Genomic DNA, 25,833 nt, shown 5'->3' on the forward strand with positions numbered 1-25,833 from the left:
TCGCGGAACAGTAAGCTTACATGTGCAGCCCAAATATACAGCAATTGATAGCGCAAGCACAAGTACCTGTGTAAATATACATCATAGAATCATACAGTACTACTGTACATTCACATCACAGAAGTAAGATCTGCTGCTGCTCACTGCCCCACTAAAGCTAACTGATCTGATCCCATTAATCTGCTCTTACCATGCAACCATTAATATTATCTTACTTCAAGTATTTTTCTAATTCTCTACTAACCCCCCCCCACTGTTATTGTCATGATAATCCTCGATCTAGATTTTAAATTTGAGATCATACAGACTCTTGGAAAATTATTCATTCTGTCTGCTTTTGGGGATGTATTTCTACAGTACCCAAAGAGAACTAGAGAAACCCAGCTTCCAAATTGAGAGTGAACTTAAAATAGTGTTCAAAATTTTCTGCCCAATGTTAAACATTTTCAGACAACTGTCTTAAGGAATATGTCAACGAGAAATGCCAGGCATCTGGAGTGAAGGAGAACTGGAAGGAGTTGGTGACGACAGATAAATTGTGGAACTAAAATGGCTCAGGTTGAAGACTGAGCCAGGTTGTAGTGATGTCATGTGATTGACAAAGCCTCAATGAGAATTTACTCTTCAGCTCTGAAGCTGAATTGTAAGAGAATCGGAAGCCTCATTTATTTGCTTGGAAGATGATAAACATTAGCTGTGGAATTTCCGTGTAATTAATTGCAAATTATTTATCTGTAAACGTTGGAGAAAGGTAATGCAGTAATTGGTAATCCTTCATCGTGGTGCAGAAAGAGTACAGTGGAAATGGATGCCCATAGTGACAGATCCTGTCAACACCAATAATGGCCCCAAAGCATTGAAGTGCATGAACACCTACATCCAATGGACAGGCTAAGAGGAGTCTCAATAACGTTTAACTGGCAGTTTTTGTTATATACACAGTCAAATCCACTTTATAGTATATTCTGTGACGTGCTTTGAGATATCTCAAATATATCAAATATATCAAATGCAAGGATTATTATTGTTTTTGCGGATCCATGAATTTTTTAAATTTTGACTTATCTTTAATAAAGTGAATGGTTGGAGCACAATCACGTGGGGCTGGGTGACAATAAAGAGACGCAAACTAGAAGTTGGGTCCCACTAGAAATTAGTGGTTCTACAGCACCAATTGTAATCTAATCTGTCTTTGAAGTGGATACAAATGCTCAGTGGCCACAAGATCCAGCAAACATGAATTCATACCCTGCAGGCTTAACTGCAACCAAAGCTCTGTGCCAGGAAAAGGAAATCATGTCACTGCATACCATTGATTCCGAAGCACATTGAGTGCAGAAAGAACTTTATTTATTGCACCTTATCATAATCAAAATGTCTCAAAACACTTCACAGACAATTATTGTTAAGTCTAGTGATTGCTTTTGTAGCACACTGTAGCAGTCATTTGTGCCACACAAGGTGCCAAAGACAGCCAAAAGATGGAATACCTAATTCATAATAATAAATACTAGTTCTTGCATTTGACATAGGTCTTTCATGTCAAGAGGACGTCTTCAAAGCACTTCACAAGATACACTGTAGAGAGTAGTGTCTTTGCATTTTGTGGACAAACATGGCAGCCAACACGCGTGCAGCAATCTCCTACAAACCACCATGAACTAAATGTCCAATTTTAGTTATTTTATGTTGGCCAGGGCCCCGGAAAAAACTCCCTTCTTTTTTTGAGCAGTGTCCAGGATCTTTAACATCTAACGGAAAAAGGCAGACAAGACATTCGTTTAACATCCCATCCAAAGAACAGTATCTCAAACAATGCAGGTCTCCCCCAACACTGGAGTGTCAGCTTAGACTGTGAGCTCAAGTGGCGCTTGAAGCCATCACCTCTGTTTTTAACAATAAAGATGAAACTCATTTTATTAAAAGTGGATGCCAACAACAACATCTCCCTTGCTCCACATTATGCTCTCTCCAGCCAAAGTAAAAGTCATCTGAAGTTCATCAATGACAACTAGATTAAGTCATACAATTCAGAATTTTGCCTGTCCAGCAAGGACCAATCTACCTTTTAGGGCTTTGGCTTGCAGGGAACTGAGTGGGAAGAATTCCAATCTGCTCCTCGAAGTCGTACCAATGAGCCAGAGCTGGCTGGCCTGTCATCAGCAGTGGCCAGCAGTGCTGCCTGGCTAAGGAACCAGACTACCGAGACTATTCCGTCACCCTGGAACAAGCTCAGCACTAAAGTGCCGCTGCTTACCTTCCCCCTGCGGGTAAGTGCATGTGTGTGACTGGCTAGCAGCTGAGGACAGAATCCGCCTTGGCTGTAATTGGGACACTGTCTCAATTCACACATGGAAAAAATAAGGCCACTTGAGCACAGCGCTTTGAGACATCCTCCCGATGTGAACAGAGCTAATAGAAATGTAAATTGTATTGTAAATACCCGAGGGCTACCGAATGCCAATGGAAGTGCTCCCCACAATAAGAGTCAGCACATATAGAAGAGGAAGAGGAGACAGAGAGAAAAATAGCAAGAGACTTGGCTTAGAATGGAATTTATTGAGGAAAGGATTGAAATATGATGTTGAAGTATAAACTGGAAATTGAACATTGAATGTTGTGGAATAACATGAATGCCTATATCCTTCCAGGAAAGTGTTTGAGTGATTATTTGAAATGTAGATGTGGTAATTACTAACATATCTCATGCAGCAAGTTCTGCCTGAGCAAAGCATTTTTTCAAAATCCAGCCTTTGAAGATGATATATTTCAAATGTAATCCTCCACAGCAATTACACTCTGAATAAGGGGTAGCAGCACATGTGTTGCAGTGCATTTATCACAGAGAGAATGCACTTTGATCTGCGTACAGCAATGGCTTGTCCCCAAGGACACAGTCATTTCTGAGTCATTTGTAGTGGGTGACATCACGGGCCTTCCAGCTAATGTAAAGGACAACTTTCAGGCTATCTGGAAACATCGGGAAATATGAGAAAGTTGTCACTTGCCAATCCGCCTACACATTCCACATCTGCTTTCCCACATTGGCATAATGCAGTGTCAGTAATCCCAGTGATGTAACAGAAATTCAATATACAATGAGCACACAGAGGCTGAGCAGTACAACTCTTTTCAACACTCTGGTCACTGAGGGAGGGCTGTGGGACATAGGCCACACCCTGGCATACCAGGAGATTAGATTCAAAACTGTTTGCCATACATTAAAGAGACACTGCCTTCACAGCAGAAAATGCTTGTTATTTGTTGGGGGGAAGGTAATAGAGCCAGGAGAATTTTGTGCGTTACTTTTAAGCGTCAGTTAACATGAATTGGTTGTGTGCTTCTAAAGAAATAATAAAGAGCATTAGCACTGCCAACTACTTTTCATGGCAAGAGTGGAATTGTATATTTGGATTTTTTTATATATAAACTAAATACATTATAATAAACGAAATACATCTGATATAACACAAGCTAGCTGACAACGAGCTAGCTGAGAGCCGTCGAGAAGCTGGACAGCTTCCCATATGATAACAAATGGATGACTTCTGGGACATCAGGTCACCACGGACATCTCTTCCAGCTCCTTACACATGCACAGTGCATAGGAAGTGACCTTGGCGACAACCTGATGTCCCAAAATTCAGCACAGGAAGCTGGCTAGATTTCTGTGCGAGTGCAGTCCTCATCCTTACATCCAAATTTCTCAAAGCACTTCACGGGATTTGATTTTAAAGTGTATTTGTAGGCAGGTGCTTTAATAAAATCTAGAAAACAATAAAATTTACCTTTATATAACATTTTTCACATAAGCAGGACATTTCAAAGCATACTCAATATTGTCTGGCACCCAAGCTGGGGTGGCAGCTGAGGTGGGTTAGGGAAAGGTGACTGAAAGCGCGGTGAGAGATACGTTTTGAATCCCCCAGATAAAATTGGTCATTCACTTCATGGTCGTCTGGGAGACACTGCTGTGCATAAATTAGTTGCCCGGTTTGCTTGAAAAATATAGTCACTACACTCGACAGTAAATCTCCTGAATGTGACAAGTGCTACATGAAAATATAAGGATTATTATTTAAAAGCATACAGAAAGAAGTAGGCAATTAGGATCATTTGGAGTTAGCTCCAGAAGATTTGCTGAGGGGTATCAATTCAGATTCAATGGGGCTAATGACCGCCTGTGCAAAAAATTTTTTACGATTCAATGATCGTAATTTTTATGATTCTATGGTTCTCCAACTGAAATACAGCAGCATTGTTTTATACAATATTTTCTAGTGTATTATGACCATTAAATAATTATGTTCCTCAAGGGTTTCTCTGCGGAAGACTCCATCAAAAAAAGTCATGCTGCTGTTAGCCTATTTGCAAAATAATAATAATAATCCTTATATTTGGTGCAACGCCTTTCACATCAGGAGGACAATCCAATGCGCTTCACGTATTATAAAATGGAGTGACTGTTTTGTGGACGAATGTAGCAGCCAATTTGCACAAAGCAATGACCCACAAACAGTCATGAAGTGAATGACCAATTTTATCTGGACGATTACTGGTTAGAGCACTCCCTTCTCATTTCAAATAATACCTTTGTCAGGGTCGTGGACCTGAAACATTGACTCACTTTCCTTTCTCCATAGATGCTGCCTGATCTGCTGAGTGTTTACAGTGACTTCTGTTTTTGTTTCAGATTTCCAGCATCTGTAGTATTATATTAGGTTCAATGGACACTATTTATGGCAGGACATCCACAAAGCACATTCTGATGAAATTCAAACCTTTTCATCTGAAGTATATACACAAGTATCTGTATCAGGGTCACTGGATATGGATCAGAGGTAGGATTGCTACTAATTCCCCTCTCACCTCACCCCCTTGTACAACAACAACAACAAAATTACATTTATAGAGCGCCTTTCACATTCATAGTATCAATCATCACCTCTCTCAGTTGATAGAGTCAATGCCCAGAGTGAAAGTGGGAGCCATTCAGAGCAAAATATATCCCAGGCTAGATCCGCATGCTATGCCGAGTCAGCTGATCTCTCCTACCTCAGAAGTTTCCTTGCTTCTTGTTTTATGGTTTTATGTTATAACCTGGCCATGTGGTGAGCCTTGCAGCCACACAAACAGCACAAGCAGAAGTGCTTTCACTTCAGTGATCCCTTAATAAACACTTCCAAAAACTTTTACACCGAAATACCACATGTTCAACAAAGTACTGGCGTGCTTTACTCCACAGCGGTCAGTATCTATCTAACATTACACTACAGCTGCAACCTGGCAAAACACACAATACCAGGATTGTTATACTTGGATTAGTAACTCTACACAGTGGGAGTAAGAGGGATCAGTGCTCTGGTATTCTGTGACTGGCCAGGCATTTGTTTATGTAGACACCACAGTATGATGTACACAAAAGGTAGCTTTGCAGTGCCCCTTCTGCTGATTCAATAACCAATAAACTCACACCTGCTTACATAAATAAACTGTAATATGCAATCTCCAGTATCAAGATTCTGAAGCACAGGCAAGTCCAAAAGCTCTGCTTTCTAAACTAAATTAAACTGTATACACTATAAGAAACAATGGGGTCTAAAACACGTCAAGTTCGAGCCAGATTCCTCAATATCAGGACTCTGAGAGCCAATTAAGTGGTGTGGAACAGATTGCTCAGAAGTGATGTGATATTGGAGCAATGAGACTGGGGCCAATCTCATTGAGGTCTACAAGCCCTTGCATGGAGTCGACCGGTGACAATGTCTTCAGAGCCAACACGTAATCTAGAACTATAGTTACCCCTTCAGCCTGGAACATAAACACTTCCAGCTGGACACGAGGAAGAGAGTGGCGGACATCTGGAGCAGACTCCCATGCCAAACTGTTTGTACCAATAGCATCCATCAAATCTAAACAGATTTCTTAAGAATCTTTTTTCCTTCCTATGTATCTATGTATCCTATATATGGGTGTTGGAAGGAGTCCTCATAAAAGAATTCTATTCAAAATCTTTGCATTTTATATACCAATATCTTGGTAATAATAAAATAATGATTATTATTATTATTATTGCATTTGATAAAACAACCAATCATGTTGTTGAAATGTCATAAAGAGCTTCACAGAATTTACTGTAAAGTATAGTGACTTTGTAAGCGAACACAGCAGCCAAATTGCTTACAGCAATATCCCACAAACCAATTTTATTTGCAGAGTTGTTTGCCAGGACTCTGGGAGAAACTCCCTTCTCTTTCCAAACAGTACCATAGAATCTTTAACCTGAACAGGCGGAAATAATAAAAATAAACTTCAACGTTTAGATGCTGTGTTTAAGATTTACCCTTTTCAGTCTCTGTCAACCTATCCATTACTTTGTAATTCCCTGTCAACGTATCCATTACTCTAAAGTAAATGGGTAAACCTCATCAGAGAAAAACACCACAAACCTCTCATTATGAGAGACTTTCACTCCTCGGGGCTGTCAGTTGTGAGCTAGTGGTCAGCCCTTGATAAGAAAGAACCCTGCTGTCAATCTCTTAAGAGTGTGTAAAATAGATTAAAGCCTACCATTGGACAATGGTTAGCCGGGAATGGGTGATGGTAATCATTGAGGAGGGTTAAAATTGCATTGTAAAGCATGAGAGGAAAGCTCCAGTGGTTAAAGCCACCTTTTGATCTCTGAAATTACAGGCTTAAAACTACTCCTACACATCCACAGACGTACTGTCAAATTCATGTGTAGTTTTTTTGAGAGGGTGTGGGGTGGGCGGTGCGGGGTGGGAGAAACATAAGGGGTAAAATTTACAACTTTTCATAACTCGCTCCTTGTGAAAACTACCCAGTTCCCTTTTGAATGATTCTATTGATCCAGCTTCAATAGTCACTTGTGGGAATGAATTCCAAAGCCTAACAACCATCTGAGTGAAGACATTCCTTCTAACCTCTCCCCAAATGTTTCCGCTAACAATCCTAGAAGTAGGTTAACGTCCAGCACTGTTTTTTCTTGTTGATGTGTGATCATATCCAGACTGAAGGATTAACCATTACAGCACATCTATCAACCAATTATCAAAAGCTGATGGCCAGGAAAAAGTCATTTGTTTGTATATTGCAGTGAGTAAGCATTGAAGACAGTAAGCAAAAAAAAAAGCCTTTCACATTTCACTTCAGGTCAAAAGGTCCATCCAGCACTTTGGCCAGTGTACACATGCCTCTCTGTTATCCAAACATCCAATGCTTGAAGGCAGAAAGACATCAAACAGTAAAACTAACCTTGGAAAGTGGATCCCGATGAACTGTGAGGCAGTGAGGCTGCTGCAGGCTGACCTCCAGGGTAATACTTCTGAGTGTAATATTTGGGCTTGAATGTGAACTGCTGAGATTGCCCTCGCTGCACAGTCATCATCAGCGGTTGGGAGGAGAGAGGCACCAAACTGTAAGGAAGAAAAATACAAATCTTAACTTTAGAAACATGTAAAATAAACATTGACCTGGATTTAGAGTGCGATCTCAGCGACAAACACACCAATGTCTGGGTGTCATTTCCAGCTCAACAAAATTGTCGGCACTTTTCCCAAGAAATGTCACAATTTGCACATTCAAAGTTTAAAATAGTCGTACCTTCAAAAATAAGACAGAATAAGTCACAACAAAGGGGTGGCAGATTTGTGAGATAAAAAGAAGTAATATTTAACTAACTCTGGGAATTGGAAATAAAGAAATAGAAACAGTTGGAAACGCACAGCATAGCAGCATTAGCCCTGAACATGAGGGGTCAGTGGTCAGGCATTTGCTGGTTCTTGCCCCAAGGAATGATTTTCCTAATTCCGTGTAGATCACAGGGCTCTTAATTCACGAGATTAATTCGCAAGAGGACTTGTAAATAGGAGATGGCACAAGTACCCGGATAAGCCTTTGAAATTTTGTTTGGCTGCAATCTACTTTCAGGTGTTTCGGGGCAAGATTTCCCACAGGTCAGAGTAACACAGGTATGGTTACCTGCTGCTATCTCTGTCACTATTGTTACATCCTTTTACAAACACAATATTGCCTTTTCAGCTCCATTATGAGTTTTCAAGGTGCAATCATTAGATGCACAGCTTACATCCATGTCACATTACAAAGGCCGATCCCTCCCCTTCCTTAACAAAGCAAATTGAATCTAAATCGAGCTATGAATTATTTTTAGTCAGCCGGATGACCAACACATGCCAAAACCCATCACCGTGCTTAAGAGTCTCCAAACCAAACTATAGTACTGGGTTCTAAATATGTATTGAAATTTTGCTATGTCTGGAAGGGAATGCGCACTCTCTTCCCAGAAGGTTTGCATCCTGCTTATCTAACTCCAGAAAGTGTCAGGCTTGGGGATCGCAAAGTGTGCATTTGGACATTGCTGGAGTTTAATCCGCTAAAGCTTGCCATTGCAACTGAACTATGAAGAAAGTCACTTTCCCCCAGTTTTCCATCTTTGTGACATTTCAAGCATTTTTTCTCAAATATAAATAACCGATTTACCAACTTGGCTAGAGAATATCTTGGGAATGTTCTTCATTTACTTTCCCCCTCAGCATTGAAATAAATAATAAATAACCATCACTTGAACAGTGGCACAAATCATTTCTTCTGCTGCTATCTAGAGTTCAGTCATTCCTAATTTGTTTTCATAACCTGTGCCCAACCTCTTTTAAGATGATTGAATGCAGTCCTTGCAGGATCACTGGGACAAACTGAACGACAATAGAAATGACACCCCAGGCATTTAAAAGAACTAAGCTTAAAGCAGCAGAACAGCAAACCCTGTACTTCCTTCCAGAGATTAATTCACTAGCTCAACATGCTGCCCTACCAGAAATTGCTCGCCGACAACACTTACAATATACAAGACATGAAGCACATACCACAATAAAATAATCTAGTCATTCATATTCATGGATAATTTCTCATTGATGGGATGGCATCATATATATATAGATATGATGGCATCATATATATATATATGATGGCATCACATATATATATGATGGCATCATATATATATATGATGGCATCACATATATATATATAGATGGCTGATAGCATGAGTTTAGCATGAAAATCATGTTGTAGTCCAGTAAAATGTGCTAAATTTAGCATGAAGCTAACTTCAATCAAGAAAAACTCAAATCCCTCAGTTGGATCAACAATCTCCATCTCAGAGTGGAGCACCCTGTATCAGCCGGGCTCTACCCCACAGTCCCACAATAGGGTCCAACAAGAAGTAGAAATAAGAGTGTGTGAGGGAGGGGTGTGTGGGAAGGAGGTTGTCTCAAGAGTAGGAATTGTTGGGGAAAAGTATGTCAAGTTTGCTAAAGGGTCTGAGGAAACATCAAATAAGAGAAAGTCATTCTGCCAAATAAGCTTGCCTATCTATCATCGACATCACCCTACACACCCTATCTCCTGGGGGAAAAGTTCTGTTTCTGGACAGACACACACACACATTCACGCACAGTGCTCTGCAAAAAGAACATTCAGAGTTCCAATAGAGTGCAGGTTTGAGGAAACTGGACGACTGCCAAGAATTCCTGGAATACCAATCCGGGGAGAAAAAAATGTTCTCAACAACATCCACAGATCAAATCATTACATCACAGAAAGGGCGAGGGGGAGAGAGAGAAAAATGCAAATCTTTTCCTGTGTGAATTTTCCAATTGAAATCCCTAATGCGGAAGCTGCAAATGTTTTGAAAATAATTAAAAAGTAATTACATGTTGTAATTGAACCATTCACGGTTTATGAACGTTCAAATCCAAATTATTAGTAACCCGAGGAGTGACGTAGTGCACTGGCCTATTACTGCACTGCACCAGGGAGGGCACCTCATCCCCAGCTCCTCATGTCAGACAGGCCATGGGAAAAAAGTTGAGCAGGTGCCAGAGTTTCCTACTTAGGGAGGGGGTGAAGCAAATCACGATCAGAAAGCAAGGCAGCTTGAACTGCTCTGCTTATCCCAAAATTAGCTGCTGGTTACAGAGCATTATTGACCCAGCTCCCAAAGCACATGACTAGAGTCTATCATGTGGGTCGTGTAAATGATGTGCACACATGTGTGTTGCGTGGGTTGTATTAGACTGTGTATTATACAGACTGTGCAAATTGTGGAAACACATATGATGTGGATTGTGTAAACCATGTGCAAAATACATGTGTACAGAAAAAATTACACAAGATGACCTGGCTCCTTGTTAATGACACAATGAATGGCATCTGTAACTCTCTCGGCACATATTCATACATAGTTACTAAAACTTGTAAAATGTACAAACATTTACACATGGTTGCCACAAATCACATACAAGACCTTATTGTCCATCATACTCAGAGTATTCATCTTGAACTCTCCAGCCCGTGTCCTCTTCCACACCAGGCTCTGTGACCCTATCACCCACATCTTCGCCCAGCTCCACTGGCTCCCCATCACTCACAGGATATAGTTCAAGATCCTGGTCCTCACCTTCAAAGACCTCCATAGGCTTGCACCTCCCTACCTCTGTGACATCCTAACCCCCTAGCAACCAGTCTGCTCCTTCCGCTCAGCGGGCTCCGGCCTGCTTCACGTCCCCCGCCTTGCCCGACCCTCCATTGGCGGGCGGGATTGCATCCTCTGAAACTCCATCCCACAGTCCCTTTGCCTCGCCCCTCCCTTGCCTCCTTCAAGACCCGTCTTAACACCCTCTTCTTCGACAGTGCCTTCGGTCACCCTCCTACCCCTTAAAGGAGTCCTGGAGCTCAGTGGTTAGAGCACGCATCTCCCAATCAGGAGACCTGGGTTCGATTCCTGGCAGGGCGAAATCTTGGGCAAGTTTCCTTACTCCACATGCCTGATAATAATCCCTCAAGAAAAAAAAATAATTGGTCACTTCAATCCACAACTGTTTGTGGGACACTGCTGTGTGCAATTGGCTGCTGCGTTTCATCCACAAATATCCAGTCAATTCACTTTACAGGGTATTCTGTGAAGCGCTTTGAGATGTCTAGAAAACATGAAAAGCACTATATCAAATGCAAGAATTATTATTATTTAATACCTCTACCCTCCCCGCCCTCCACCCCTCTGATCCCAAACACCAGCTCAAGTGCGGATCCTTCACTGTCCAGAAACCTTGAGTCGTCCTCCTAACGAGAACGATGCTATACAAATACAATTTGTTGTTGTTGTAGTATTTTACAGTAAATCCGGTGAAGCACTTTGAGACATCCTCTCAATATTAAAGATGCTATATAAAGACCTGGACAAGAAAAGCATTGAGAAAAATAACATCTTGCATTTATATAGTGTTCTTCATGTAGGATAACATCTTGTTGCGGTTTATCGTAGTTGGGTCGGACACTGAACAAGGGGGAGGAGAGAAGATGATCACACACACATTCATGCTGGCTCAAACCCATTTCTACCAGCATGTTTGCTGCACCACAACTGTAGAATAAATGCACCACAAGAGACACAGAGAGAGATAAGACCACACACTCTATACTTAGAGAGAGCAAGATTGAGATCAGACAAAGAGAAATTTACAGAGAGAGGGGGAGGAGGGAAAGGTTGGAGTAAAAAATGTGGTATTTGCACCCTGAATTTGCAAAGGATTGTAAACATCAATTCCTGCTAGTGATTGGATGTGCGTCACACAAGTCCACAGGAACTATCCCCTGAAGGCCCAGAAGGAGATCAAGTCGTAGTGGAGTTCCTGTAGGTTGGCCCAATGTACAGCGAGTCAGATGCAGGTTTTAATATTTCCATTCTTCTATAAAGAATGTACAGCACAGGCAACATCGCCAAATCATTCCATGCCATTATTTATACTCCATTTGAATCTCCACCCATTCTTTACTCCTCTCATACCCTTCTATTTCCTTCCCCTCATATAAATGTCTAGCTTCCTCAAAGATTTACAAAGAATGTACAGCACAGAAACAGGTAACTTGGCCTTCTGTGAATCAAAGTTGCAAATCTTAAGACCCCAGAGAGAGAGAGAGAGACATACACACCCTCACATACTCAGCATTAGCTTGGAAGAATGAACATGTTGACACTGCTAGCTGGCTGTCTCACAGTGACATGAATGCGGGTTGCTGAGTAGAACAAAAACAAAATTACATTTGTAAAGCGCCTTTCACGTCGGGAGGACACCCAAGGCCCTGGACAGACAGAGTTACAGATTCGAGCTGGGAGTCGGGGTTGGGGAAGGTGAAGGGCAGGGGGGGAAGCAGGGAGATCGAAAGCATGGTCGAAGAGCAGAGTCTTGAGATGGGTCTTGAAGGTGGCAAGGGAGGGGGCAAGACGGAGGGGCTGTGGGGGCAGAGTGGTGGAAGGCCTGCCTACCAATAGTGAGGCGAGCAATACGGGGGATGTGAAGCAAGCTGGAACCCGCTGAGAGGAGGGAGCGAACAGGATGGTAGAGTGTTAGGAGGTCTGAGAGGTAGAGGGGAGCAAGACCGTGGAGGGCTTTGAAGGTGAGGACCAGGATCTTGAACTGTATCCTCTGTGTGATGGGAAGCCGGTGGAGTTGGGAGAGGATGGGGGTGATAGGGTCACAGAGTCATGTGGGGGAGAGGACACGGACTGCAGAGTTCTGGATGACCTGCAGCCTGTGGAGGGAGGAGTTGGGGAGACCGACAAGCAGTGAGTTTGCATAATCGAGCCTTGATGTAATGAAGGCGTGTATGAGGGTTTTGATGGCCTGTGGTGTGAGACAGTGTCGGAGCCAGGTGACGTTGCGGAGGTGGGGGAAGGCAGAGCGGGTCATGGCACAGATATGGGGTAGAAAGGATAGTTGAGGGTCAAACAAGACCCCAAGGTTCCGGACTGGCTTAGCAAGGTGGAGTGTGCAACCATGGACGGTGATATTGTCAGTGGTCTGAGGTGAGGAGGCGCTGACAGGAGCCAATCAGGAAAGCCTCAGTCTTGTTGACGTTCAACTGCAGAAAGTTAGCTCTCACCCAGGACTTGATGTCCAACAGATATTCTGTCAGGAAAAGCAACAACAAAAATTACATTTATAGAGCGCCTTTCACGTCAGGAGGACGTCCCAAAGCGCTGAACAGTCAGGTGTCGGGGCCCGAACATGGGGGAGGGGTGGTGTAGGGGTGAGGGAAGGCAGAGAGGTGGAAGGGAGACTACGGTCAAAGAGAAGGGTCTTGAGACCGGCCTTGAGGAAGGCAAGGGAGGAAGCGAGGTGAAGGGACCGTGAAATGGAGTTCCAGAATGTGGGGGCATTGAGGCTGAAAGCCCGGCCACCGATGGTAGGGAGGGTCAGGCGGGAGACATGGAGCAGGCCGGAGTCCGCTGAACGGAGAGAGGGGACAGGACAGCAGTGATCCTGGAGTCAAGGGTGGAGGCAGAGGGATAGAGTTGGGTGTCATCTGCATACATGTGGAAGTTGACCCCATGTCTGCGGATGGTGTCACCAAGAGGGAGCATATAGATATTGAAAAGGAGGGGACCAAGGACAAAGCCCTGAGGAACACCTCACGAGACGGTGTGGGGGCTAGAGGAAGATGTTAAAGACCCTATGGCACTGTTTGAAAAGAGAAGGGAGTTTCTCCTGATGTCCTGGCCAACAATCCCCCCATTTCATTGATCAATCACTCTAAGGCTGTTTGTGGGATATTGCTGTGCACAAATTGGCTGCTGCATTTGCCCACCAAGCACACAGTCACTCCACTTTACAGTATATACTGTGAAACGCTTTGAGTTGTTCTCCCAACATTCAAGCTACTATATCAAATGCAAGGAATATTATTTTATCATTACTTCCTTCTTCTTCGAATCCCTGCACCAGCCAGAGTGAAAAGGGGGGAACAAAAAGAGCAACAACTTGCATTTATATATCGCCCTACTTACTGGGTAGTGTCTCAGAGTGCCTCAAGGAAAATGGGGAGAAGATTTATTTATTCTATCACCTACTCCACACAGATTAGGATTTAATGGTATCTTTACCTGTGACTGGATCTGAATACTGACACTCCTAAACAGAGATGAGACGATTGAGAGGGGGCCTGATAGAGGTCTTTAAGGTTATGAAAGGATGTGATAAGGTGGACATTAATAATAATAATAATCCTTGCATTTGATATGGGTTTTTTCACATCTTTTCCACTTGTTGGCGAGTCTAAAACAATAGCGTAAAAATATAAGATTCAGGTAATAACTTTGAAGCCACTTATCTGGAATCCTCAAAAAAATCTTTTCTTTTGAGAAAGGGACTTCAAATTTTGAAGCCTCGGCCAAAATTTATACATTCACAAAGGCTAAGAAAAGGTCTCAGACTTGACCCGGGGGGAGCAACTCCCCAACCAGTGAATGATTTTCTGTCTCCCCATGGCTGATCATTTCGCCTTTGGCAGCATTCGTGAAAATCCTCCCACCCGCTCCAATCTAAACCCTGAAACTGACCTCTGACAATTCAAAGAACACTTCCCATTCTTTTTGCAAATGTTTGGCGAAGATCACAAGTTAGACCCCAATGGATATGAAGCACAAGAAATAAAGTGCACGCTGGGGAACCTTTAAAACGTGTTTCACAAGAAGCTCTCGTTTCTGGCATGGGGAAGGGGGAGAAGTACAAGAGGAAAAAGAGGTCTCTCATTAGTTAAGAGATGCTCCACATTTCTGCGTGCAGCAGGCGAGACAGTAGTACACAACTGGAAAAGAGCACTGAGTTCTATCTGGCTGGGGACAAAGTGAGAAAAAACTTCCAGGCACATCACCAACAAGGGAAAATTTTTCACAGGCAAGTAAAGTGTGCTGTGTTACAAAACATTAAGACGTTTTGTTTTGTGGTTTACAGTTCACAACCCTATGATACCAAAGCATCGGCTCATTATTAGAGTGCCACCAGTAGACTATATGTGCTGCGTTTCTTTCAATCATTTGCATGCAACAAACAGCAACAAACAATCCAGACACAGGAGGAGAAAGTCCAGAGCAAGATTATTAAACAATGTTGATAGACAGCAATCGGTTTTGCCCGAAGCTTTCAGTCTGGGCTGCAGTGAGCCAAACACGGCCAGCGTAGACTGCTGGCAAAATGACATTATTTACTGAAAGTCTAAGACTCGCAAAGTAAATAGCAGCCAGGAGGTGGTCTCTCCTCTCGACACTGGGACCGAACTACATATTCCTGAAAGAGCCCTTGAAAGTCCCAGAAGATCAATGGCCCTCACACATCCTGCGATGTTACGATTGGAACGTGCTAACATCTGGTAACCCAACCTCCGAGAAAGGGTTGTAATTAAGAAAGAATTTGGAGCAAAATGTACTTGCACACTGGTTGAGAGACAGGCTTTGTGACAGAGGCTTTCTTAGACAGCCTTGCACCGCACTGTAGACACAGCACTCCAAGGATGTTGGCCAGGCACCGGGTTTTATAACTGAAGATTTACATATGTTATTTTTTCTCAGACTGGTGCAATTACATTCTGAAATGGATCTGATTAAGGTTTTGGACTCAGCAACTCTCTCCCAGACAGCCTGGAAAGTGTGCCCAGCTCCCAGTTCCAGGAGCATAAAGCATGAACCAGTTATAAAAAGAGATTTCACAAGCAAATGAATGCTGCCATCTCAGAACACTAACTGCCAGCTGCAAACAGACATAAAACATAGGAAATTAGGAATGTGCAGACCAGAAAAACCATTGTGGTCCATTTGGCTGGACCCAAAGTTCTTTTTTTTTGAGAAAAAAAACTAAATAACGCTACCCCTCATACACTCTAAAGTAAATTCTTCACCAAATAACTGTTTTACTCCCTGTTGAATTTGCATCCTCTGATTCCTTTGGTGGTCCATTCCATATTCCGAGCAACCTGGTAGGAAGGGACTCCAGATGCTCGCAGGTTCGCTTGGAGTCTACTGTAGACCTGTGCTATCCGGGAGCACAGTATAGCTGGCTTCTGGTGCTGACCGGCCAGCTCCCCACACTAAAACAAAGTTGACTTCCGAGTCACCAGGTGAGTGCTAACATCACTTTTGCATATGGGTTCTACATGCAGGAAGCACGTTAACATTGCTTTATGAAGGAAGTGACATTATCAGCATTTCTTGCACATAGCAGGAAGTGAGGTAAGCTGAGCTACCTGTGCATAATGCACACACATGTATATGAAGTGACATTGGTGGATTCTAGACCTGGATAACTGTGATGTAACAGGGATTTCCTGCAATCACCATTTACTTTGTAAAGTAATTAACTCTGGGCTGCCTGCTCATCGTCCCTCTTCTTAGCTCTAGGACATGACCCTTGATCTAAATTTGCTACCCATGGGATCTAAAACGCGACTATTTCTAACTGCATTCTTTATTAAAGGCTTCAAATTGAAAATAGGATCTCTTCCATTAACTAGTCACATTAACCCATGAGAACTCTGCTCCAATCTCAATCAGTCAAAGCAGTCGGAGGTTCAATTCAGTGCAAAGGCTGGATGGTTCAGCAGCTTAGGTCATCCTCTTGACATCAAAAGCACGATATAAATGTAAAATTGTATTGTATCATATGCCATAGTTCAGACAAGAAATTAAACTGACATCCAGTTTACCTGTTAAACTAAGTATTAAAAATTCTATGGCATTATTATTGTACAAATTTAAATTTACTGTATATAGCACTTTCACTTTGGGAGGACGGCTTTACTCTCCGAAAAAGGGAAGGGATTTTGTTGTGGTGTCCTGGATTATTTGACAACTGACCTTATGGCTGACGAGTTCCCCTACAAAAGCACTCACTGCATTTGCAAATAATTACCTGCGAAGCATTCTGAGAGTTTCATCATGATAAAGTACTAAACGTTCTTACTCATGAATCTGGGTTTCACATACAGACCCAAAACTGATTTCTACAAAGCAGCAATTGTCTTGTCTACACAAAGAGGTTTGGGTGGGCAGCAGGTATGTTACAATGGAAACGCTTCCCTCCCTCTGTGCAAGTTTATTTGTCCAGCGACGGACAACAAGCCAGGATCATTTCCACATAACTCTGACATCTCAGTCTTTGGGAAATTTCTTCCCAGTTTCAAGTTCTGTTGTTTGTCAAACAAGAAATCAAACACTGCACTGAAAACAAGCTAAATCCTAGCCAATTTCTGGAACATTCGGTGTCCCGAGGCATCCATAGTGCAAACTAGTCAAGCAGTAGTATTGGTGAGGAAAATATCTGAGAAAATACTTTTTGCCTGAAGACCTATCTTTCAACAACATTTCTCTGCTTCTAAACAGAAAAATAATCCCACAAACAATCATGCCGAGCAACCCACACAGACAACTGGTAAAAAGCACACACAAAAATTGACACAACTGTTGTGCATATTCAAACTGCGGCTTTACCCTCCGCAAACAGCTACTGTGCAGTTGTTAGTGATTTCTTATGGTCTCACCACTTACTAGGCAATAAATAGTTCCTGTGTGCCGTGTAAACTCAGCAGGTTAGGGGCATGTTCTCAATCATACTTGTTTGCGCTTCATAACCTGAATACTTTCTACCTTGATTGCAGTTGTATTTTGTTTTCAAGCCTGTCCTCCCCCATCTGTATTATAGTTAAAGTTACTTTCTCAGAATTCCCAAAACGTTTCTTGCCTTCATTTCAGTGAAGCGCCATTATAACACACTTCTATACAGCGCAAATTCAGTTATAGTGTGGTCACATGGTGGGCTTCATCGGATGCATGTTCTCCCATTTGCCAATGGCTTTTCATGCTACAATGGCCAAAATAGGAAGTGATGTTTTCAGCGACCTAATGGCCAAGTCGGTTGGCCATTAGGTCGCTGACGACATTACTTCCTATTTTCGGCTCGCGAGCAAAGCAGGAAATGACATTGTCAGCGATCTGATAACCAAGCCGGACAGCTGCGCACACCCACAATGAAACAGGTATCACAGCCTCAATACAGAGTGGGTTGGGATTCCATAGCTCTCAACCATCGCATTACAACAAGGCTCCACTGTACCCTCATCTTTAGATTGAGGATCGTGTATCACTTTGGAAAATTCTTACATTCAGTGTTGACTTGGAAGGTTAATCTTTTTAAGAACTGCAGAAAACTGGCTTCCACATTTCAAAGTGAAACGGTGCTATTAAAACTAGAGCTCTTCCTTTCTCTGCGAGAAGTGTAAAGCCAAACGTGTGTGTATATATATATAGTTACAGTAAAGTTGTGAAATCAGGGATTTCGTAAAATCCCTGTAATTTTCAGTAAAGTTATGAAACCGGGAATTTCATGATTCCTGCCCATGTTTCACAACTTTACTGCAACTGTTACACTGAACACACTTCACCTATGCTGGTGCCACCCAGACCCACCTCACTCCAGCTGGTTTTGTCTAAATGTTCACCAAGTGGGTTCCTCAAAACCTCTTGAGGAAAATGTGTAACACCATTGGTTACCGGATAATAATGTACTGAGACTTGAATCCACTGCTTGTTTTTCTTTTACACTGCACACCTCAATCAAGTCTCAGAAAGTGCAAGACCTCCACCGTCTGCTAACAAACCCTGCAACTGACTGGCCAGACTCAAGAGAGAAAAAANCACGGCAAAAGGAACACTGATTTATCTTGCTAAATCAGTTGAGTTCAGATTCTCAGATGGCATGCTCTGGTCAGGCAGCACCTAGAGCACCATAAGCTTAGAGACAGTGCAAGGGAGACAAAGAGGATAATCCCCAGCGTTCAATGAATGAGTTATGAACAAAGATTAGACAAACTAGGGCTCTTCAGTCTTGAATGGAGAGATCTTAGAGGGGATCCTACAGAAGTATATAAATTGTTTAATTGGATTCAAAAAATTATTTCTTTTCAAGCACCTGGGATGTGAGTAATTAATAATTGGAACAGGTTACCAGGAAACTGGACTCATTTAAAAAGCAACTTGACACTGTGATGGAGTAAGATAGGGTGGGTGTTTTTGAAGAATAAGATCAGATGGACCAAAAAGATCTTGTTCGTCCAAACCAATCTTGTGAACCTTGTAATCAGATGTGGAGTATGCAATTCTGCACTGAGTGAAGCAGAGATTGTGACTGTTTGAAGGAATGAACAGCAAGAGATCACTTCCATTGTATGATGAATCAACAATGAGGGGTAGACCCTAACCTCACGTTTACTGCCAGAAACATAAACATTTAGAGAAAACATCAGGGTGTGGAGCACTTTAAAAAGTAGTCAATTGAAGTCAAGTCAATTACAACATTTCAAAGCAATATTTTAGAAATAAATATATAAAAAGCTGGGAGGAGGAGGAGCAGTAAAATGAGATTAGACTAAATAGCTCCTGAGTGGATCATTAAACCCCTCTGTCTGTGACTTGCTGTGCCATTGTTGGACGTCGCAGAGTGCAGGAAAGAACAAAGGGCAGGTGCTTCCTTACAGGAAGGCAGGAAAACCTCAGGGACAGTCAGTCAACCCTGAGCCATTCTCACACAACTTCTCACCATCATGTTTCAGACAAGCATTGGCAAAGGCCCGTGAGAAAGTTTCTCAGCTGCTTTCTTAGCCATGGACATTGCGTGACTGAGAGACAGGATGTGACAGAGGCCTGAGGGTGGACAGTGTGTACAGCATGTGACAGAGACCTGAGATTGGACTACATGTAACACACAGACATACACACACATTTCAGGTAAAGCTCCACAATGTCATCAGAACTGACAGATAACAGAAATGCACAACATCTAAGTCTGCTGATCATAGATATTTATAACTATAGTAATTGCTTCCCTCTCCCTACTCTAAAATGTTGCTCCAGAATTCTTGTGCAAACAAATAGTAACAATCTAGGCTAATTATTTAATTATTACTTACTTACTCAGCAAAGCAAATAGTGCCTGGAAGGGGGTGGGGAGGGAGCGCTTCAGTGCTTTTGCTTATGTGCTGAAAAAAAGTCACCCACTCCATGTTATCCTCAAGTCTGTGCAAAAGTAAGAGCCTATAGAAAAAAGCAAGTCAAAAGGTGCTTTTGAAAAGATACTTATAGGACATTGCAGTGTGCAAATTGCTTGTGGCATTCACTTACAAAATACACAATCACTACACATCGCGATGAATCCTGGGAAGTCCTTTGAGGCATCCTCCTGATGTAAAAAGGCGCTGCATCAAATGCAAGGATTAATATTATTTATTATGTAATTTGCACAAAATAGAGGGCTTAAAAAGATATGACTGTTGAAATTAAGTGATAACGATTGAAACTGTAAAAATGACATCCGTGCCTGCTTGTTCACCTTAGTTGTTGCAGTGCTGTGTTGTTACAACAACAATTTGCATTTTTATAGTGCCTTTCACATCCAGAGGATGTCACAAAGCATTTCACATAGTTGACTGGGAGCCCAAACTGGATGGGGGAGAGGGACGGGGAAGGGGGGGGGGGTGGTGGAACGACTGTGCAGACAGAAAAGGGACCCAAAGTACAGTCCCGACTGCCTGTTCAAGTGGGTGTTAAAGATCCCATGATACTATTCAAAAAAAGAAGTAAGTTTCTGCTGATGCATGATCAGCATTCTTCCAGGTAAAATTAGTCTTTTCTTTTCATGGCTGTTTGTTTGATACTGCTGTGCACAATTGGTGCTGTGTTCACCTACAAATACACAAACACTCCACTTTGCAGGACGTCCTGTGAAGTGCTTTGAGATGTCCTCCGGTCACAAAAGGCGCTATATCAAACATAAGGAGTATTTATTCATTGATTTAGCTCCACAGTGCACCTATCTGCTCTCATCCTACTTCCAGATTGCCTTTCCTTTTCAATGTCCTGTTTGATGTGATGCCTGGTGTGACAGCTGCATGCAAAACTCACTATTTGGCGACTTCTTGTCATCCACCAGTATTCGAAAAGTGCTAGGAAAGCTTGGAAAAGATGTGAAGATGCTAATGCCTGCCTGGCAAGGTGCAAATGCCCTGGCATATAACATGCTGAAGCCACTTCCAGCCATATAAAGCGGAAGTAAAATGCATTCATTGCCTGCAATTTAATAGAATTCAGTTTATGATCGTCACATAACTAGAAACTGAACTTGTGTAACAGATTACATGATAATACAAAGCAATCATTGAAGCTAGTGACTCACCAACAGAGACCCTTATAAACACCAGTCAGTTTTTAAAAAAACTTTGCTTTAAATAGCAAGAGCTGATGGTATCATTGGGCAAATTAGCTCCGAGCAGTTACTGAGCTCAATGCTATAATGGAGGTAACATACAGTGTCGGTACTGATGTCTGTCTGTGTTTATGGCTGTAACTCTATCAGTGTTAATTCAGTCTTGCATAGACCAGCTGAACTTTATCATCTGGTTTAAATGAATAAAACAAAAGGTTTCTTTCAAATCTCAAAGCACTTTGCAAAAACGAGTTATTTTGAAGTATAATGACTGTTTTTAAGTAAACAAAGGCACTAAACACAGTAGTCAATCCGTGCCAGCAACATCCAACAAACTACAATGAGATGAGTGGCCAATTAAATTGATTTAGATGGAAAGAAAAATGGTGGGCAGGAGATCGGGTGAAACGCCCTGTTATTTTTAAAATAATGGCGTGCAATCTTTACCTTCCCTACTGTATCCCCCTCCTCTAACCCCCCTTTTATGGTCCCGAACACTGGCTTGCTGTATGTCTCCTCACTACGTACACACCACCATCAGCAGTCACTGTGGCCCTAACCCCTGGAACCCCTGCCTCTATCCCTCCACCTCGCCCCCTCTATCTATCTTTAAATCCCATATTAAAACCTACCTCTTCAACTGGTCCCCTCCCCTTTCTCCCTTGCTTGGTGTCCAACCTTGATACTGTGAAGTGCTCTGAGACACCATCCTGAATGAAGGGCAGGATATTAATGCAGTTGTTGAATCACAGCAGACAGTAACTGGGATTAAAATCCTATTCAAAAAAGGCGGCAGGACAAAAACATGTGAAAGAGAATAAAGATGGAGCAAATGAGACTTTTTTCCCTAGAATAGAGAATGTTGAGAGGAAACCTGATAGAGGTTTTTAAAATTCTGAACATTTTTTTATAAGATAAACTGAGAAATAACTTCCTGCTGAGTCAGTGACTAGAGGGCACACATTTAAGGTAATCACCAACAAAGGGACAGGTTCAGAGAAAGAATTTTTGTACAAAGAGTTGTTGGGACATGGATTGTCCTAGCTGAAACATGGCTTCGGAATAATCTATATTAGCTTTTGAAAGGGAATCAGATAAATAATATAATAAGCTTTGGATTTCACATAGCGCATTTCACATCAGGATAATGTGTCAGAGCGCTTCACAGGGTTCTCAACACATACCTCTTTGACCACGATTTCACTAACCTTTCCCCTACCCTACCACCCCCCAAGCCCTGGCTCCCACCCCTCAGCTCTGGTGCCCAACCAGCAGTGCTTTGAGAAGTTCTCTTGACATGAGAGGTATTATGTAAATGTAAGTTTTATTATAATGCAAAATAGGCCTAATGGCCTCCCTCAGAACTTTTAGGAGTAGAAGTAGATCAGGGTGGTGCTGGGGTGTGAAGAGATTTTGTATGTGAGGGTGAAGACTTTGAAGTCGATCCATTCAGAGACAGAGAGCCACTGCACCCTGGCAAGGACAAGGGTGAAGCATATGCAGAGGTTGGTACAGGCAAGGATATGGCCGGTGGGGTTTTGTATCAGCTGGACCCTGTGAATGGTAGGACTGGGGAAACCCAAAGCCAAGAAAAGGGAGGAAGTCAATAGTTGGGCTGAGTGGCCTGTTTCATTATTGTTCCCACTATAAACGCTCCTAAATCTTCAAACAGCACCACTCTTTGGCTACCATTGATAATATTTGTTCAGGTCCAATTCAATGCCATTTCCACATCAAAGTGATGCTAATAGTGCAGTGTGACTCTGGTTTTATGGGCACCAGTTTGTGCCTCTATCAGAATTCCCTCTGGGATCGGATGATGCAGACAATTGCCCTATAACTCCAGTTCTTCTGTATCATTGCAATACTTGGACTGAACTGCACATCTGGACTGCAGCCAACTTCAAATAAACCTTCCAACTTGTAAAATCCAACTTTAAACGTCCTTGAGCAGCCTATCCTTAAAATCACAAAAGACATCTGCTGCTACTTTAAAAACAATATTCACCGTTTGTTAACTCCGCTCTGCTATACGATGCAACTAAGCATTTGTGCAATGTTTCCTCAGCACTAGACAAGAGAAAATTGGCAGCAGTAGTACTAAATACATCTCCGAACTGTTCTACTACTGGATGTGATGCGGTTTAAAGGAGGCAGCAGAAGAGTAGTTTTTCCACTCTTCCTCTACCCTCTCCCACCCCAATCAACCCAGAAGGCATTGTCAAAAATTAGCCTTTGAAGCCTGAATGTGAATGTCAGTGTTGAATGTACGTTTTCCAGCTAGGAGGTTAAAGTAACCATAGAACCACAGAAATCCACAGCACAGAAGAAGGCCATTCAGCCCATCGTGCCTGTGCTGGCTCTTTTAAAGAGTAATCCTTTCAGTCCCAATTACCCGCCTTTTCCCCATACCCATGTTTGTGTTACTGCTTCCAACTCTGACTGCCCAGGCTGCAACTCTCTGCACGTCCACTGCTGATTCTGCCAGAGCACTGCATTCTTATGTTGCTGAAGAAACTGAGAAACATTTCTCTTTCAAGCGGGCTGCTGGTAGCTGAGTACAAACAAACCTCCAGCCACTGTACAAACACTGAACAGAGCAAGCTTGTCTCTTTGATATACCCACACACCAATTCATGCTCAACTGCTGCTGGCAACACTGACTTTCACCCTTTGTGCGGATCATAAAAGGGTCTGTTTTAGTCACAAGAAGAAAAGCAGAATGTTATTGGCAATGGAATATATTTTAGTGGAATCAAACTGGTGCTGATTTCAAAATGACTAAAATATTTGTTTTTAAGCTAATCAAGAAAAACAGAGTATTTCAGTTTCTCTGCAAATAATGACAGCACCACATTCCCCATCAAATTAATTAACATATTAATCTCCTTGTGAAAAAGAAATTTCAATGTTATTGTCTCTGTATTTGGGAATGACAATCGAGCAGTTCCATACGATATGTTGAGGGGCAAGCGAGTCTGTCAACCACACATCCTGACACTGGGATCTAACACGTCAGCAGGAATCACTAATAATGAATCTGAGTCACAATCAGCAATTCCTGTCGGTAACCAGAAGTGCTTCACGCCAACTGGCAGGAACTCCAGTCAACAGAAGCAGATCATGTGGAACAGAGTTCCCAGAGGGGTTGTGGTATACTCTGGTTATTGATGAAAGTCTCTATTTGCATCAGAAGTCATTATTCGGTGCTTGTTACAAGTCTCCACATACTAGACCCCAGAGTACATTTGGCTCCATCGTGGTCTCTGCTTAACCTCCTGAAGGAAGGTTCTGTGAAGTCTCTCCAGCTCCTCCTAAAGATAAATTGAGCAAAATTGCTGAATGCCTCTCCACCCACCCTCACATCCTCCCTTATACATCCTGGATGATTTCTTTTCATTGACGTGAAATTTCAATGCCCCAGCTTGTCCCACATAGATATTGATCGCCACTATCTCTATTTATCCTTGTAGCCCATTCCTAAGCGCATACTCACCAGCGCTTACTTTAAATCTGGTAATCAATATAGCACAGTTTTCATTTACAAAAGTGCCACTATTCTTCATTACATTTCACCAATTTTATAACAATAATCCTTGCATCTGATATAGCACCTTCTCATGTTTTCAAGACTTCTCAAAGCGCTTCACAGAATTTTACTGTATTTTTGTAGATAAAAGCGGCAGCCAATTTTATGCACAGCAATGTCCCACAAACAGCTATGAAGTAAGTGAATGACCAATTTTATTTGGGGTATATTGACCAGGACAAAAAAATTGTTTGCTAACAGACAGTGCTTCCTGAGCTTCTGCCAATGCAGCATTATAGCCAGGGACAAGCTTCTTACAATTCACCTTGCCTTCTAGGGAAAATGGCTGGTTCCCCTACCCTCGCGGTACAGTTAAACTTGGTGAATCAGGAAAGAGAATTTATAGCAGCTCTCTGAGAAACTCCAATACCATGCCTCACTGAACACATTCACACAACAAACAGTGAGAATAAGGGTCTCACACAGCTGCATACACCAAAAAGCATGGTGCAACCTTCATACATAGAGCAGACGGAGAAGAACCACAAAACCAGACGTGCACGTAACAAGAACAATCACACTAGTACTCTGGTCAAGCATTTACTGATTTTCCATCAATCTGTTCTGCACTTATCGGGCATATGCCTTTCAATGTTGGTTAATATGAAAAAGGCTGTATTTTAAAAAAAAGTCACCTCCTGTATTCGGAAAATACCTTCTTTTCAAAATGTATTTGCAAGATGTAATTAAAGAGCTTCCTCAGTTTTCCTCAGCTGCTACTATTCTGGCCTGAGACAGAAGGCTCATCTCCTGTGGAGTGCTGGGCGGGGGCTACATTATTGGAGGTGGCACAATTGCTAACTTTGTGCACCATATATTTGTGTCCACTCTGTGATATGCGGCCCCATGGCACATGTTGTCGAACATCTCAAAGCACTTCACAAGGAGGTTGTGCAGTAACTGCTTTGTAGGCAAACACGGCAGCCGTTTTGCGTGCTGCCAGGTCCCACAGCCACGAATGACTAATTATCATTTATCAGTCGGATGAGTCATTAAAACCCGAGCTCCCTTCTGCTTGTTCTTTTACAATTGTAAAATGATCCCATGATACTATTTGAGTTTGCTTACAAAATACACAGTTTACAGTTTGCAGGGCTATGGGGAGAGAGCGGGGGACTG

At 42.3% G+C, this 25,833-nt stretch overlaps 1 protein-coding gene across 4 annotated transcripts in view; it reads right to left on the reverse strand.

Moving 5' to 3' along the window:
* The window catches only part of ltbp1 (latent transforming growth factor beta binding protein 1), a 204,438-nt gene that overhangs the window by 142,750 nt on the left and 35,855 nt on the right, over positions 1-25,833 (reverse strand). For all 4 annotated transcript variants that reach the window (XM_007898450.2, XM_007898451.2, XM_007898449.2 and 1 more), the window contains exon 4: positions 7,276-7,436. In XM_007898450.2, coding sequence (XP_007896641.2) covers positions 7,276-7,436 — 161 coding nt within the window. The remainder of the gene's footprint in view (positions 1-7,275; positions 7,437-25,833) is intronic.

This window comes from Callorhinchus milii, unplaced genomic scaffold, assembly GCF_018977255.1.
Source record: "Callorhinchus milii isolate IMCB2004 unplaced genomic scaffold, IMCB_Cmil_1.0 Scaffold3, whole genome shotgun sequence".
NCBI lineage: Eukaryota > Metazoa > Chordata > Chondrichthyes > Chimaeriformes > Callorhinchidae > Callorhinchus > Callorhinchus milii.